General features: G+C 37.6%; 1 protein-coding gene across 1 annotated transcript in view; it reads right to left on the minus strand.

Moving 5' to 3' along the window:
- Nucleotides 1-15,592, minus strand: part of RNF217 (ring finger protein 217) — a 131,620-nt gene that overhangs the window by 24,597 nt on the left and 91,431 nt on the right. Inside the window, exon 3 of the mRNA XM_019966891.2 lies at nt 13,178-13,342. Within this exon, the coding sequence (XP_019822450.2) occupies nt 13,178-13,342 (165 nt within the window). The remainder of the gene's footprint in view (nt 1-13,177; nt 13,343-15,592) is intronic.

A 15,592-nucleotide genomic window follows, 5' to 3' on the forward strand; every position in this document is an offset into this window, starting at 1 on the left:
AGAGTAGAGCTGTACTACAAATTAGCCCCTAAGTTTCTTCCTTCTTCTTGACCATACTTCTCTTGATTCCATAACCCGTGTCCTCAGAAATTTCCAGATGTCTGTTTTCCCCTCCTTCTCATTCATCTTTACCCCTTCCCTTCTGTGGCTGTGCACCACTTAGCCTGCTAATAGTTCACAAGTCTCCCCAACCTAATAAATCCTTCCTTTAATTCCACATGACCTTCTGGCCAATGATTACCTTCACTCTTCCATTTTCACTAAGATTCTTAAAAGTATAGTCTATTCTCACTGCTTTTCTTACTCACTTCTTAATTCTTCCTCAGTTGACTGCAATCCCATGTTACTGAAACATCCAGATCAACTCCAGGAAATAGTTATTCATTCATTAATTCAATAAATATTTATTTGCTCACTGATAAAAGCCAACATGGCTTCTGCCCTTAAGGAGCTTGTAGTCTAATGTTGTTGCTGTTGTTCAGTCACCTAGTCATGCCCAGCTTTTGACCCCATGGACTGCAGCATGCCAGGCCTTCCTGTCCCTGACTATTTATCTCCTAAAGTTTGCCCAAGTTCATGTTCATTGCACTGGTGATGCCATGCAGCCATCTCATCCTCTGATGCCCTCTTCTTCTGCCCTCAATGTTTCCCAGCATCAGGGACTTTTTCAATGAGTCAGCTGTTCACATCAGGTGACCAAAATATTGGAGTCTCAGCTTCAGCATCAGTCCTTCCAATGAATATTCAAGGTGCATTTCCTTTAGGATTGACTGGTTTGATCTCCGTGCTGTCCAAGGGACTCTCAGGGGTCTTCTCCAGTATTAGTTCAAAGGCATTGATTCTTTGGCACTCTGCCTTCTTTACGGTCCAACTGATGGACGTGATAAATTGTACAACTAAACAGATACTCATAAGCTATGATAAAATGCTATGAAGGAGAAGGAGAAGGCATGAAGAGAGTACTCAACAGAAAGAGCTTGATCTGATCTAAGGGTCAGAAGAGGCTTGTCTAAGGAAGTGTCGGTTGATTTGAGAAATGAAGAACAAGTTAAGTTCACCAGTTAAGAAGACTGAGAGGTAGGGAGACCATTCCCAGAACAGTATATTCAGGGCACCGTATCCATGAAATGATACATGAAGTGAGATGACTGGATAATATCACCACCTCAATGGACATGAATTTGAACAAACTTCGGAAGATAGTGAAGGACAGAGAAGCTTGGCGTGCTGCAATCCATGGAGTCGCAAAGAGTTAGACACAATTGAGAGACTGAACAACAACAACATCCATAAAATGAGAAGCGACCTATACTGGCCCTATCACAGTGTTTCTCAGTCTCTATTTTAAACCTCTTAGTTGTATGTATCTCTCTGCTCAAACTCTCTACTCTCCCAGTTGATAAGATCTGAAAGGGCCCATATCACATACGTCTTGTTTGTTATTTTATTAGAGGGAGTTGCACAGATCCTGTCACATAGCGTGTTCTCAATATGCATTATTTATTAAAAGAACAAGTATTATCCATGCCCTCTAATTGCCAAATCCAACGAATACATTTTTAATTCTTATTTTATTGTATTTCTCAGTGTCATTTAATCAGTTGGTCACTACTTCTCTCTGACCTTTGATATACTTTTGCTTCAATGACACCTTTTTTCTCCAGATGCTCCTTTCTCTCTTAGGTTCCTATTCATTCACTTTTCTCTTAATTCCATCCATGAATCACCACTTTGCATACACTCTTTGCGTAGTCTCTTCCATACTCAAACGGTTTCAACTTCCCTCCACTGGATTTCATTTTTAAATTACCACTGTAGACCTCACTCCTGAGCTGCAGAGTCAGATAGCAACTATTTGGGGGTCATATCCAGTACTTTGGCCATCTCATGCGAAGAGTTGACTCACTGGAAAAAGACTCTGATGCTGGGAGGGATTGGGGGCAAGAGGAGAAGGGGACGACAGAGGATGAGATGGCTGGATGGCATCACTGACTCGATGGACGTGAGTCTGAGTGAACTCCGGGAGTTGGTGATGGACAGGGAAGCCTGGCGTACTGCGATTCATGGGGTCGCAAAGAGTCGGACACGACTGAGCGACTGATCTGAATCTGAATACACCTGTATGCCTTACAGCCATCTCAAAGTCAAATAAGCAAAACCAAACTCATAATCACTGCAAGGTTCCCTAGCCCAACAACAATAAAAATAACTCTAATCTCCATTACTTTATCTCAGTTTATGATATCTGGGTACCATGATCCAGATGGTAAAGAATTTGCCTGTGATGCAGCAGACCCGGGCTCAATCTCTTTGTCAGGAAAATCCCCTGGAGAAGGGAATGGCAAACCACTCCAGTATTCTTGCCTGGAAAATCCCATGGACAGAGGAGCCTGGCAGGCTACAGTCCATGGGGTTGCTGAGTCAGACATGACTGAGCAGCTAACACTGTCACTTTTTATGGTATCATCACCATCTATTTAGGTACTTAAGCTAAATATCTAGTTATTAGCCTCTTCTCACTTCCAGCTATCTATCAAGATCAGACAGTTTCAGCCCCAGGATATTAATCGAGCCCTTCTCCTCTTCTCCAGCCTTTGACCATTACCTTAGCTCAAACAATCATCATTTCCTTCTAGATGTCTACAACTACCTTCATATGATCAACAGCAACCAACCTAAAATATTGATATAAATTGGATACCACACCATTCCCTTGTTTACAACTTTCAGTCTGGAGGATGAAATCCACATTTCTTAACATTGCATGCAAGGCCCAGGCTTCTGTTTTTATCTGTTACCCCACCTTTCACCACTTCCTTCTGTGAACCTTACTCTAAAGGAACCACAAAATACTTGTGGCTCCACTACACAACACTCATTTCCTGGCTCTGTGTCCTGTCCTTTAAGTGTTATATTCTCACCCCTGGATACCTTTCCTTATATCAAAGTCCACCCAGGAATTCTCGATAACATAGCTCTCCCTGGTTCCCCAAGATGAATGGAGATAACCCCTTTACCATGAACTCATCTATAATACTCTATGCAAAGCCCTACTGAAGCGCAACAGTGTTTTGTCATCTTCCCGCGTAACCTCTGTGTTCCCTTACGTGGGTTTCATGAGAAAAACGACCATGTTGTACAGAGCCTGTGATGGAGTCTCACTAAAAGTGCATATAAGGAGTAAAGTAAAATGACATTAATTCACTCATCAACTGTCCATTCAGTCCTGAACAGTGCCCAGCACTGCTTTTAAATGTTCAAGGTATCTCAAGGAAAAAAACAGATCAAAACCCCTGCTCTCACGATGCAAAATGTATCCACTATTTTAAATAGTGCTAGCAATATGGTGCTATGGAGAAAAAAACAAAAAACAAAAAAACAAAGCCTATAAAGGGTATAAGGTAGGAGAAAGTGATTACTGAGAAGCTGAATTTTGTTCGAAGACATGAAGGGAGAGAACTGGGTGTGCAGGTATCTGGGGAATGCATATTTCAGACAAAAGGAAGAGCAGGTATGGAGACCCTGAGAAGAGAACACGCCTGGTGCTTCTGAAGCATAGCAAGGAGGGCAGGGTGGCTGGAAGAGGGCGAAGGGAGTGGAAAATTAGGTCAGAGGGACAATGGGGTGGAAGTGTGAGCAGAGTGTGATGCGTCATATAATCACTGTAAGGACTAGCTTTTGCTCTGTGTGAGAAGGGAGACATGGAGGATTTCAAGCAGGGAGTATGTAATCTTCCTTATGTTTAAACAGTCTCCTTCTGGCTGCTGGGTCAAGATACCGTGAAGAGTAAGAAACCATCAGGAGGTTGTGGAAAAAGTCTTGGAGAGAAAAAGATGTTGATGTCCTGATCCAGATTAGTGACAGTGGGGGTGCTGAGATATAGTCAAATTCTGAAGATATTTTGATGGTACAATCTACAGAAGATTATGACTGATGATATGTGGGGTGTGAGAGAATGAGGTCAGATTCTTGACTTGAGCAGCTACAAGGTTGGCGCCGCCATTCACTGAGATGCAGAGACTACGAGAAGGTCCTTGGGGACAGCAGAGGGATCTATGTTGGAGCAGTCCATGAGGGCAAGCAAGTGAAGATGCTGCTTATGCACTGGGATGCAGATCTTTCCCCATACCTCTCCAAACTGTCGATTCGCCTACTGACTGCTGCCACCAGCAAAACGTGTACTCTGTCTGGAATTCTAAGTTGAGTTTACAGCAGAAATAAAAAATAATTTTTAAAGCTGGAAATGAAATGAAAAGGAAAGGAAATGAACCATCATAGAAAGCTTTAAATCCTTTAGAAACACTGGCCCCATTGGTATCCACACAGAAAATGGGCAGAGTTTTACTCCACTCTTCTGTGTCTACACAGCTCACTAGAAATCCTCTCAGAAGCCCGCATCTCTGTCAGAGGCTCTCCACATGGACTCTCAGCCCCTTGGAGATGTTTCAGAATTTCTTTGGTAAGGGGATGTTTGGCAGTCACAAAGGTGGTTGATGCTGGCAGTTTGGGTTGTTCTTCAATGTTTCAGACATTTTGCTCAGAAGAGTATTAGGTCCCATCCATATTATTTTCTAATACACTAGACTATTAGAGAGTCTATTTATAAATATATGAACACGGAACCTAACTTCATCTTACATATAAACACAAAATATTGTTTGCATGCTTTTAATAGATAATTTTCTAATTACTATATAACTACAGAATAAACTGAGAAAGATTGATTGATTTAGACTCTAACTCCATTTTATATATGTTTCAAAGATTTATGTGTGGTTTTAATGTATCCTGAATTTTCTAGCAATATAATCACATGTATTCGTATATATATATGCATACATTTATAAGCATACACACACATATATAAATATAATATTTTGTCTTCAAATTAAAGGATAGGTATTGATAATATTTAAGCTTCCCTTCATGGTTTCCTAAATCCAAATTTGTGAGCCCATTTTAAATGGGTTCAAAAATCTGATTGCTTCTTCTATGCCATGGTACCTGAACATTTACATGTTGAAATATTCACTTATCGTTATTCTATTCTACTATTCTATAAGAATAACAACAAGGGAATATATAATATTTGTTATTCTATATTATTTTGTTTATATGTATTTATTTGGTATTCTATATTTTTTAAAAATGGGGATTCCCTCGTACCTCAGTCAGAAAAGAACCTGCCTGCAGTTCAGGAGACCTGGGTTTGATCCTGGGTCAGGAAGATACCCTGGAGAAGGAAATGGCAATCCACTCCAGTATTCTTGCCTGGAGAATCCCATGGACAGAGGAGCCTGGCAGGCTATACTCCATGGGGTCGCAAGAGTCAGATACGACTTAGCAACTAAACCATCACATATTAAAATTAGGACATGATTTTTAATGAAATGCTGTATGTACTAACATTATACATTTAATCTTGGGCAGCTAATCGACATCAAAGCTATTACTCATAAAAAATGGGTCATGGATGCAATACAGTTTATATCCTAGAAAATATCTACCGCCAAACAATCAGGCTCTCCTCACAACTAACGTTTAGATTTTGGCACTTCAAGAAAACAGAAGCAGTGATAACTACTGCATCAAACTTAGTGATGTCAGGCAATCTGGAGAGTTAAAGTGGGTGATCAGTGGTCAAGGAAAAGCTATTTTATCCTCTATAAGAGGTACTATCTAAAAGCAGTCACCAGCCCCTGAACATACGTTTGCAGTGGCAGGTGAAGTGCCAGAGAACTGCAAGATTATCTAGAAAATCCAACATTAATATTCTAAATTCTTTCCTTAGCAACCATAAGCTACATGGCTGTAGCTCAGATAGAAGAACTCACAGACAGAGATTTGTGCTAATTTGATATGAACAGGAGGAAATTAATCATTTCCGTGAATCAATACATTTTTTCCCCAGAGCAGCCTTTTATAGGATTTAAGAGAATAAAATATCTGAAGGGAAATATCTTGACAAGTAAATTCCTTTAATTTCAAATTCATAATAAATTATGGATGAATATAATTCACTTTTCCCTGCCTGCCTTTTGGCCCAGTTACTTAGCCTCTCTGAAGCTGTTTCTGTATCTTTCTTACAACTTTCCTTAGAGATTTAAATGAGACAATAAATGTAACTCACACACTATTGAACCGATCATTTTATTATTGCTGTTGCTGTTGTTCGTCACTAAGTCGCATTCAATTCTTTGTGACTCCGTGAACTGCAGCACGTCAGGCTTCCCTGTCCTTCACTGTCTCCTGGAGTTTGCTCAAACTCATGTTCACTGAGTCAATGATGCCATCCAACTATCTCATCCTCTGCCGCCCCCTTCTCCTCCTGTGAAACAGCTTAGCTTCATCAAAAAGCATTTAATAATTAAGATCTGGATGGCACACTGGAACTTAGCATCTTAGTATCACATGTGAGGATTTAATGAGATAACTAATAAAACTGTACAACGGCAATGGAGAGTAATATGTAATTAATATCGGTACATGTAGGTAGTATTGCTATTATTATTGCTGTGCAAACACCACAGAGAAAGACAGAGCACTATATCAAAGGCGTTTTATGAATAAAACAAGATGGCATATTAGAACGCAGCACTCCCTGTTCAAGTCTTGGCATTTCTTTAAAAAAAAAAAAAAGAGAGAGAGAATGTCCTGCCTCCTACAAATAGGAAATATGTTGACACTGAAATAACAAAAAAGAGAAGACTCTACACGTGGACATCACCAGACGGCCAACACTGAAATCAGACTGATTATATTCTTTGCAGCCAAAGATGAAGAAGCTCTATACAGTCAGCAAAATCAGGACCGGGAGCAGACTGTAGCTTGGATTATGAACTCCTTATTGCTAAATTCAGACTTAAATTGAAGAAAGTGGGGAAAACCACTGACCATTCAGGTATGACCTAAATCAAACCCCTTATGATTATACAGTAGAAATGAGAAATAGATTTAAGGGACTAGATCTGATAGAGTGCCTGATAAACTATGGATGGAGGTGCATGACACTGTATAGGAGACAGGGATCAAGACCATCCCCAAGAAAAAGAAATGCAAAAAAGCAAAATGGCTGTCTGAGGAGGCCTTACAAATAGCTGTGAAAAGAAGAGAAGCGAAAAGCAAAGGAGAAAAGGAAAGATATACCCATTTGAATGCAGAGTTCCAAAGAATAGCAAGGAGAGATAAGAAAGCCTTCCTCAGTGATCAGTGCAAAAAAACAGAGGAAAATAATAGAATGGGAAAGACTAGAGATCTCTTCAAGAAAATTAGAGATACCAAGGGAACATTTCATGCAAAGATGGGCTCAATAAAGGACAGAAATGGTATGGACCTAACAGAAGCAGAAGATATTAAGAAGAGGTGGCAAGAATACACAGAAGAACTATACAAAAAAGATCTTCACAACCCAGATAATCACGATGGTGTCATCACTCACCTAGAGCCAGACATCCTGGAATGTGAAGTCAAGTGGGCCTCAGAAAGCATCACTACGAACAAAGCTAGTGGAGGTTATGGAATTTCAGTTGAGTTATTTCAAATCCTAAAAGATGATGCTGTGAAAGTGCTGCACTCAATACGCCAGCAAATCTGGAAAACTCAGCAGTGGCCACAGGACTGGAAAAGGTCAAGTTTTCATTCCAATCCCAAAGAAAGGCAATGCCAAAGAATGCTCAAACTACCGCACAATTGCACTCATCTCACATACTAGCAAGGTAATGCTCAAAATTCTCCAAGCCAGGCTTCAGCAATATGTGAACCGTGAACTTCCAGATGTTCAAGCTGGTTTTGGAAAAGGCAGAGGAACCAGAGATCAAATTGCCAACATCTGCTGGATCGTCGAAAAAGCAAGAGAGTTCCAGTCAATAAAGTTCTGCTTTATTGACTATGCCAAAGCCTTTGACAGTGTGGATCATAATAAACTGCAGAAAATTCTGAAAGAGGTGGGAATACCAGACCACCTGACCTGCCTCTTAAGAAACCTGTATGCAGGTCAGGAAGCAACAGAACTGGACATGAAACAACAGACTGGTTCCAAACAGGGAAAGGAGTACCTCAAGGCTGTATATTGTCACCCTGCTTGTTTAACTTCTATGCAGAGTACATCATGAGAAACACTGGGCTGGAAGAAGCACAAGCTGGAATCAAGATTGCCAGGAGAAATATCAGTAACCTCAGATATGCAGATGACACCACCCTTACGGCAGAAAGTGAAGAAGAACTAAAGAGCCTCTTGATGAAAGTGAAAGAGGAGAGTGAGAAAGTTGGCTTAAAGCTCAACATTCAGAAAACTAAGATCATGGCATCTGGTCCCATCACTGCATGGCAAATAGATGGGGAAACAGTGGCTGACTTTATTTTTTTGGGCTCCAAAATCACTGCAGATGGTGACTGCAGCCATGAAATTAAAAGACGCTTACTCCTTGGAAGGAAAGTTATGACCAACCTAGAGAGCATATTAAAAAGCAGAGACATTACTTTGCCATCAAAGGTCCGTCTAGTCAAGGCTATGGTTTTTCCATTGGTCACGTATAGATTTGAGAGTTGGACTATAAAGAAAGCTGAGCACCAAAGAATTGATGCTTCGTGGTGTTGGAGAAGACTCTTGAGAGTCCCGTGGACTGCATGGAGATCCAACCAGTCCATCCTAAAGAAGATCAGTCTTGAGTGTTCACTGGAAGGACTGATGGTGAAGCTGAAACTCCAATACTTTGGCCACCTGATGTGAGGAGCTGACTCATTGGAAAAGACTCTGATGCTGGGAAAGATTGAGGGCAGGAGGAGAAGGGGACGACAGAGGATGAGATGGTTGGATGGCATCACCGAATCAATGGACTTGAGTTTGGGTAAACTCTGGGAGTTGGTGATGGACAGGGAGGCCTGGTGTGCTGCAGTCCATGGGGTTGCAAAGAGTCGGACATGACTGAGTGACTGAACTGAACTGAAATAAAATAAGTGACTTAATTACCCTTAATTCATAAATCACATTACTTATATATTAGCCTATGAAGTGCATAACTTCCTAATTAATTCTCTCTTCAATGCTTTGTAAAATGTCCTAAATAGTGATACATGGTTATTTATGTAAGAGAAAAATTCAAGTGGTCAGCTGCCTGTCATCTTGTTGGCTATGACTGTATTTTTTCCACATTATATAAATGTTTACATAAATATTTCTCTTATCTGACATTAAGGAAGAAGGTAATTTGCAGCAGGGATGTTTAAATTTTCCAATTTAAAAAAGCTAACCATTTTGAGAAATAGTAACCCAAACTTTGCTTTAGTAAACCATTTATTCAAAGTTTAACTTTTATGTGAGGATAAAAGTGAAAATGCAACAGTCACATCCTTAGGGGGCAAACATCCTTGCAGGGGCAAACGTAGATGCATAAGCAGCTCCAGAAATCTGATGTTAGAGTCCTTCTGTTCCCTTGTTAGGTTTTATTTACTTTTAATCATGAACTATTTCCAACATTTAAAAATTAAAGATAATGGTATAATAGACATGCATGAATTTATCACCCATTTTTAATAACAGTAACATATTACAATATTTAAGAAATATTTTTGAAGAGATAATACTTACTTTATATACGCATTTTAAATATAATTGTTTCTTTAACTTCCTGCTGGCTTTAAACTGGTTTGCCCCAAAGTATTGGGTAAAAGGGACTGAAAATGTGTTCAGCTTTCTTTTAAAGTACATATTTTTTTAAAATATACTCAATTCAAAATATAAGAACAAAGTATTTTGCTATTAAATTATTTAAATTTAAATTATTAAATAAGCATTTAAAAATACTTGAAATGCTAAAAAATAAGAAATGATCATACAGAAATAGTTTTTCAAGCTATTCTGGTGATAAATTGTTTCAATCTTTTAGGAAAACAAATTGGCAATATGTACCAAATATTGAATATATTGATGTCCTTTAACCTAGTGATTCTATCTTAAGAAAAGGTCCAAAATATGGAAAAATATATATTCCAGATGAATATCATTAACAAATTATAACATAGGGATATATTTTTAAAGAATTCCAAACCCAAACAAAACCAGCTTTGGTATCTAATAGGTGGAGGATATTTAAGCAAATATTACATAGTTAATAAATGTTGGGATTCCCTGGTGGCTCAGATGGTAAAGAATCTGCCTGAAATGCAGAAGACCTGGGTTCGATCCCTGGGTTGGGAAGATCCCCTGGAGAAGAGAATGGGAACCCACTTTAGTATTCTTGCCTGGAGAATTCCATGGACAGAGGAGCTTGGCAGGCTACAGTCCATGAGTTGCAAAGAGTCGGACATGACTGAACAGCTAACACTTTCACTTTCTTTCACTTAATACATGCTATAAAACTACTTAGTAACTTAAGAATGGTTTGAAAAGTTAAATGGAAAAAAACACGGGATATCAAATTATCCCCATATTACGATTCTTTTTTAAGTTACTTAAATAGGGGAAAGATCAAAGAGCAACAAGACACTGATATGTTAATAGTGAGTATACTAGAGTCGTGAATTCTTTTTCTCTATTTTTCAAATTTCTATCATATGTTACATGACCTTTATGGAAAAAATCACTTAAAAATCAAAATAATTATCAAAATTATGGATCAATCTAATATACCCATGCGGGGTACATAAATATACTTTGGTCCCGACAAAATTTTAAACACACTTGATTATCATTAATAAAAACATATTCATATGAAAATATATGATAACTGTTTTGTTCACTGGAAGCACTATATGAAAATTTTTTTCATAAGCTCCTAGCATCTTCCGTTTTCACTTATAAATCTTAAAAGAGTATTTAGGAAAATAAAGCCTTGGCCCATAAAAAAAAGTATTAATTCACTGAGTAATCTCTCCCTGTGGATTTCTACTCTTAGAGAGGTTTCATGGGCAAAAATAAAATTTATGGCCCAACAACAACAAAATCAGAATTAAGAAAATACAAAATTTTAAAGTCACATGCTTCAAAAAACCTAAAACAATCTGTATTCAAAACAAGTCATAAAATATGATGTAACCTGACACAGATTTCATATGGAATCTGAATCTCACCAGAAAGTGGGTTCTCCGCTCCACATGGAATGAATGTAAACTCATTCCATGGTTCCTCGGCCCCTTTCCCTTCTAATCAGAAGGTAATTCCTTTTAAAACCTCAACTTTTTAGCTATTATTTCAAAAGAAAACCAGCATCCATGATTTCTCTTAACTGTTTATATTTGTTAAAACTGTGGGGAACCGTCAGCGCATTCAGTAAATTCCTTACAGTTGGGTGCTTTTTCTTTCAATAAATCAGAGTCTATTTAATGTTAGATGGAAGGATTACAGTAACAAATGTTATGTTTTTATGTACTATCTCAAATATCCCTAACATGTAATGTTGCAGTATTCTTCATTGAGAACACATTCTGTGAGCCAGGCCAACTGGCAACTGTTTCACAGCTTTTCAGAGAAATATAAAGTATTATGAACAAAGTGTCAAATAGAATGACTTAAACAGGGCTCCTGAACTCCTACTGGCCTTTATTTAGTTTGAAACGCAGCAGTAGCTTTGAATAAACTGAAAAGGCAGGAGGAAGGGGGAAAGGCCTCATTCTCCCATTGTTCTTCAACGGGTGAAAAATAAGTGTACAGAGCAATCGATGCAGCAATCTGAAACAGTCTTAAAACCAAAGGGATAACTGTAGATGGATTTGCCTTCTACAGACAAACAAAGGAAGCTTTTAAACTCAGACATCCATAGATACCACTTTTAATAGGGCCAGGCCATCCAAACTATTTCAAAATTTTCTTCCAGTTGCTAAGAACACAACATGTTATTTTAGGCAATGCTTTACTGACTATTAATATACATATAAACTAGTGACACTGGTGTAGTCAATCTGTGCGCATATATATATATATATATATATATATATATATATATATATTCATCTATATATTTCATGTATATTTTCATCTATAAGCTTCAGAATATACTTATACTACTTCAAGTTGGGTTCACATGATTAATTTTTAAAATTTTTCTGATAATTCAAATTTCCTTTACCTTGGTGCTAAGTTCTCCTGAAAGAAATGGCAAAATTATTCTTGAAAGAAAATTTGGCCCAGTTTAGACATGATTTTCAAAAATAAATTTGGCAAAAAATTAAAACCACACATGGTGGAGTATACATATACATATATACACATATAATTTTCTGCATTGAGCTTTAGAAAGAGAAAAACTTCAACAGATCCCTACCCGGTAAGCATCAAATCCAAAGTTTTCTGGCTGGATTTATGTGCTGATTTCTCTATAGGAGAAATTCCTTTCCCTGGCTATCTGCACAGTTGACTTTCAACATCTAGGTCTCTGCTCAAACGCCTGCTGACTCTTGATTATTTGCATGATTATCAAGAGAAAATTGAAAAATGGGATCCATAAAGACCTGAAGCTTTTAGCTTCTCCCTCACCAGATTTACTAAAAAAGGAAATGGCCAGTTTAATATAATCCTAAAATGATAAGCAATGTCAGAGAGAAACAAACAAAAACAAAGGCTTACAAGGATTCAGAGCCTACCTAATTGAGAAGTGATTATAGTGTAGTTTGCTAGAGTAAACCAGAAATAATACTTTATATACTTTTTATATGAGTTTTTTCCTATATATAAATTTCCATTTTTAAATGGAAAATAAGGATTTTGAAGTTTAAGACCCATAGTTACATGTAGACTCCTTAAATTTTGAACTATCGCCAGTCCAGGTTCGATATAGGATGCTTGGGGCTGGTGCACTGGGATGACCCAGTGCACCAGCCTGGATGGAACGGGGAGGGAGGTGGGACGGGGGTTCAGGATGGGGAATATGTGTACACCCGTGGCGGATTCATGTTGATGTATGGCAAAACCAATACAATATTGTAAAGTAATTAGCCTCCAATTAAAATAAATAAATGTAAATTAAAAACAAAGCAAAACAATGAAATATAATGTGAATAAAAATATACACTATATATTTTTTCTATATAAAATCTTCATTTTAGCTATATAATTACTCTTCTAAAATGAAACAGCAAGTATTCTTTTTCTCCACGCCTGCATTAGGAAAGTTACACATAGAATCACTTCAACATTGTAAATATTATCGTTCAGTGACCCCCTTCCTCCTAACGGTGGTCTCACCTTGCACTTTGGACACTTCTGGGCATTCCGCTGCCCGTGCTCAATTTCGCTGGCCCAGTGACGCAACAGTTTGTCTCCTTTTTTGTACTCCTTGCAGTTAACACCTTCATGCCAAGGAGAGTGGCACTTAAAACACCAGACGAATTGGCAAGTGGGGCACTGGATCTGTGTAAGGAAAAGTAATGTTAAGTACTAGTGGATATATTTAAAGTGTCTAAGAAGATAAGAATGGTGATGCTTGGAGAAATTAGCTGAAAGGCTATAATTGGTCCAAATTTAAAATACCTCCCCCTGGATAAAACCAAAACTACAGTAAGATATGACTATTCTTATATTAAAGGAGGAAAGAACGGCTTTGGCCTGGATGATCTGGCTGTCTGTAGACTAGTAGAACTAAACACTTGGGATGCTTTGTAAATCAATTTGGCCTTAAGAAAAGCCCTCAAATTGAAGCACAGAGGTAAAATCTGAAGGTCAAAATGCCCCAAATCCCTACTCAGGCTACCACCCTGGAACTTGCCTGGCCCTTGAACCAGCTTCCCAGGCATTTCCATTGCTCTTGGCTTTATTCACTTTTGTAAAATCAAAGCCCCGCCCCCCCAAGATGTTTCATCAAATAAAAAACACTCCAGCAAATGAACCACTACACCAGCATTTGCTATGATAATGGATATCCCTGGTTTGCTATTCATATAAGGGAGATTAATCATAAAAATAATATGAAGGATCTTATTAGAAAACTGAATGTATGGTGGTCTTGTGGCCTGTACCTGGGAAACTATCAGAAGATATCTTTGCATGGTCACTATGCAGAGGTGTATAGAATGCACATACATGTTTTAAAAATATCTGTCTTCCTCTTGACAAGAAAGACATTTTATCTGACTTTCTGCATTTTGAATAACGATGAGTATCCCACTCTCAAACCATATTTCTGGTCCTCACTCTAGAAACGTATGGGCATAACTTGACTTTTCTATTTGATTAAAGTGACTAATAAAATGTGTCACTATAAACAATGTAAGTGACTATTCTCTGTGCTCCTGCTTCTTACTTCACTGGGCAAGAGTGAATTTACTGATTATACTTTGAAGATGAGTTAGCAAGTCTTTTGGTAAACTGTACACAATGTCGCTACTTTCTTTTTTTGAAAACAGTGGTTCCAATCTACAGGGTAACTGAATGGCAGTTACAGTCAACTCTTCTGTTATAACTCTAAGCACTGCAACATGCACCTATGTCAAAATAGATAATGTTCTTCCTGTGCAAATATGAGCAACAAAAATACTTTTGCTTCTAACTTGATGGCAAAAGAAAACAGCATTTTGTCATCAATTTTTAAAAATCTTCATGTATATTTATTAAAATGCTGTTATATGATAATGTTTATACTGTTGTATTACATGCATTATTTATTTTTATCAACAAACTAATGCTCCAAAGTCAGTATGAACAACGTAAGTTTACAGATGAGGAAACTTATGCTCACAGAGATTAAATAACTTGCCCAGAGACACAGAGCAAGTAAAATTGTGACTCCAAGGCCAGCATTCTTTCCATTGTGTTAAAACACTTCCTCATACTAAACAGCATTCTCACTTTGATGATTGAAAAGTAAAATGTCAAAGTCGAAGAAAGTCATGTGGTTAATCTAATCAGTAAATTAGAATTCTATAACACTAAAAATATAAGGTTAATTTTGAAAATCTCTTTCAAGATTTTACTCAGATAAATTAGGAAATCTCTTGTACTTTTTAAAAAGACGATTTTTTTAGTCATTTAAAATAACCATTTTTGCCTTTTCTGATCATTAAAGTTAAATTAATTTATTTTTAAAGTAAGAAGACTGAGTCAAAGAAGGTAAACTCCAGGTAATAAAACAATGTAAAATGATCACTGAAAACAATGAAGAACACATGTAAATATCATATGGGGCCTATATGAATATAATTTTTTAATATAATGAATGAAATGGGGAAGTAAAAAAGACTCACTTTACCTCTTGCTTCTGCCACTATGACAGAGGGCTTGAATATTCTATTAGACATACACAATTCTAAATTACTGAACTCTACCTTTGTTAAATTAAAAAAAAAAAACCTTGGTTTTTAATGCCAGTCTTTGATTATATTTATGAAATGAATAGCCAAAGAATAACTGTAACATGTGCCTTGAAACTGGGATTAACTCAAAGGGTGTCAGACACTATAATGGCTCAAGGATCTTTATGACTGATGCTGAATTATCTTATCTACAGATCTCGAATGAAGACAATTAGAAATATATGGTTCTCCTAAGGTACCAGAATGATAAGGAATCAGGTATTTGGTGTCCACCCCAGGATTCTGGCTTCCAACATCACACAATAAACAACTAAGTTTCACTGCAGAACCTGCTGCCAGACAACAAAGACTT

Source organism: Bos indicus, chromosome 9 (assembly GCF_029378745.1).
Source record: "Bos indicus isolate NIAB-ARS_2022 breed Sahiwal x Tharparkar chromosome 9, NIAB-ARS_B.indTharparkar_mat_pri_1.0, whole genome shotgun sequence".
Lineage (NCBI taxonomy): Eukaryota > Metazoa > Chordata > Mammalia > Artiodactyla > Bovidae > Bos > Bos indicus.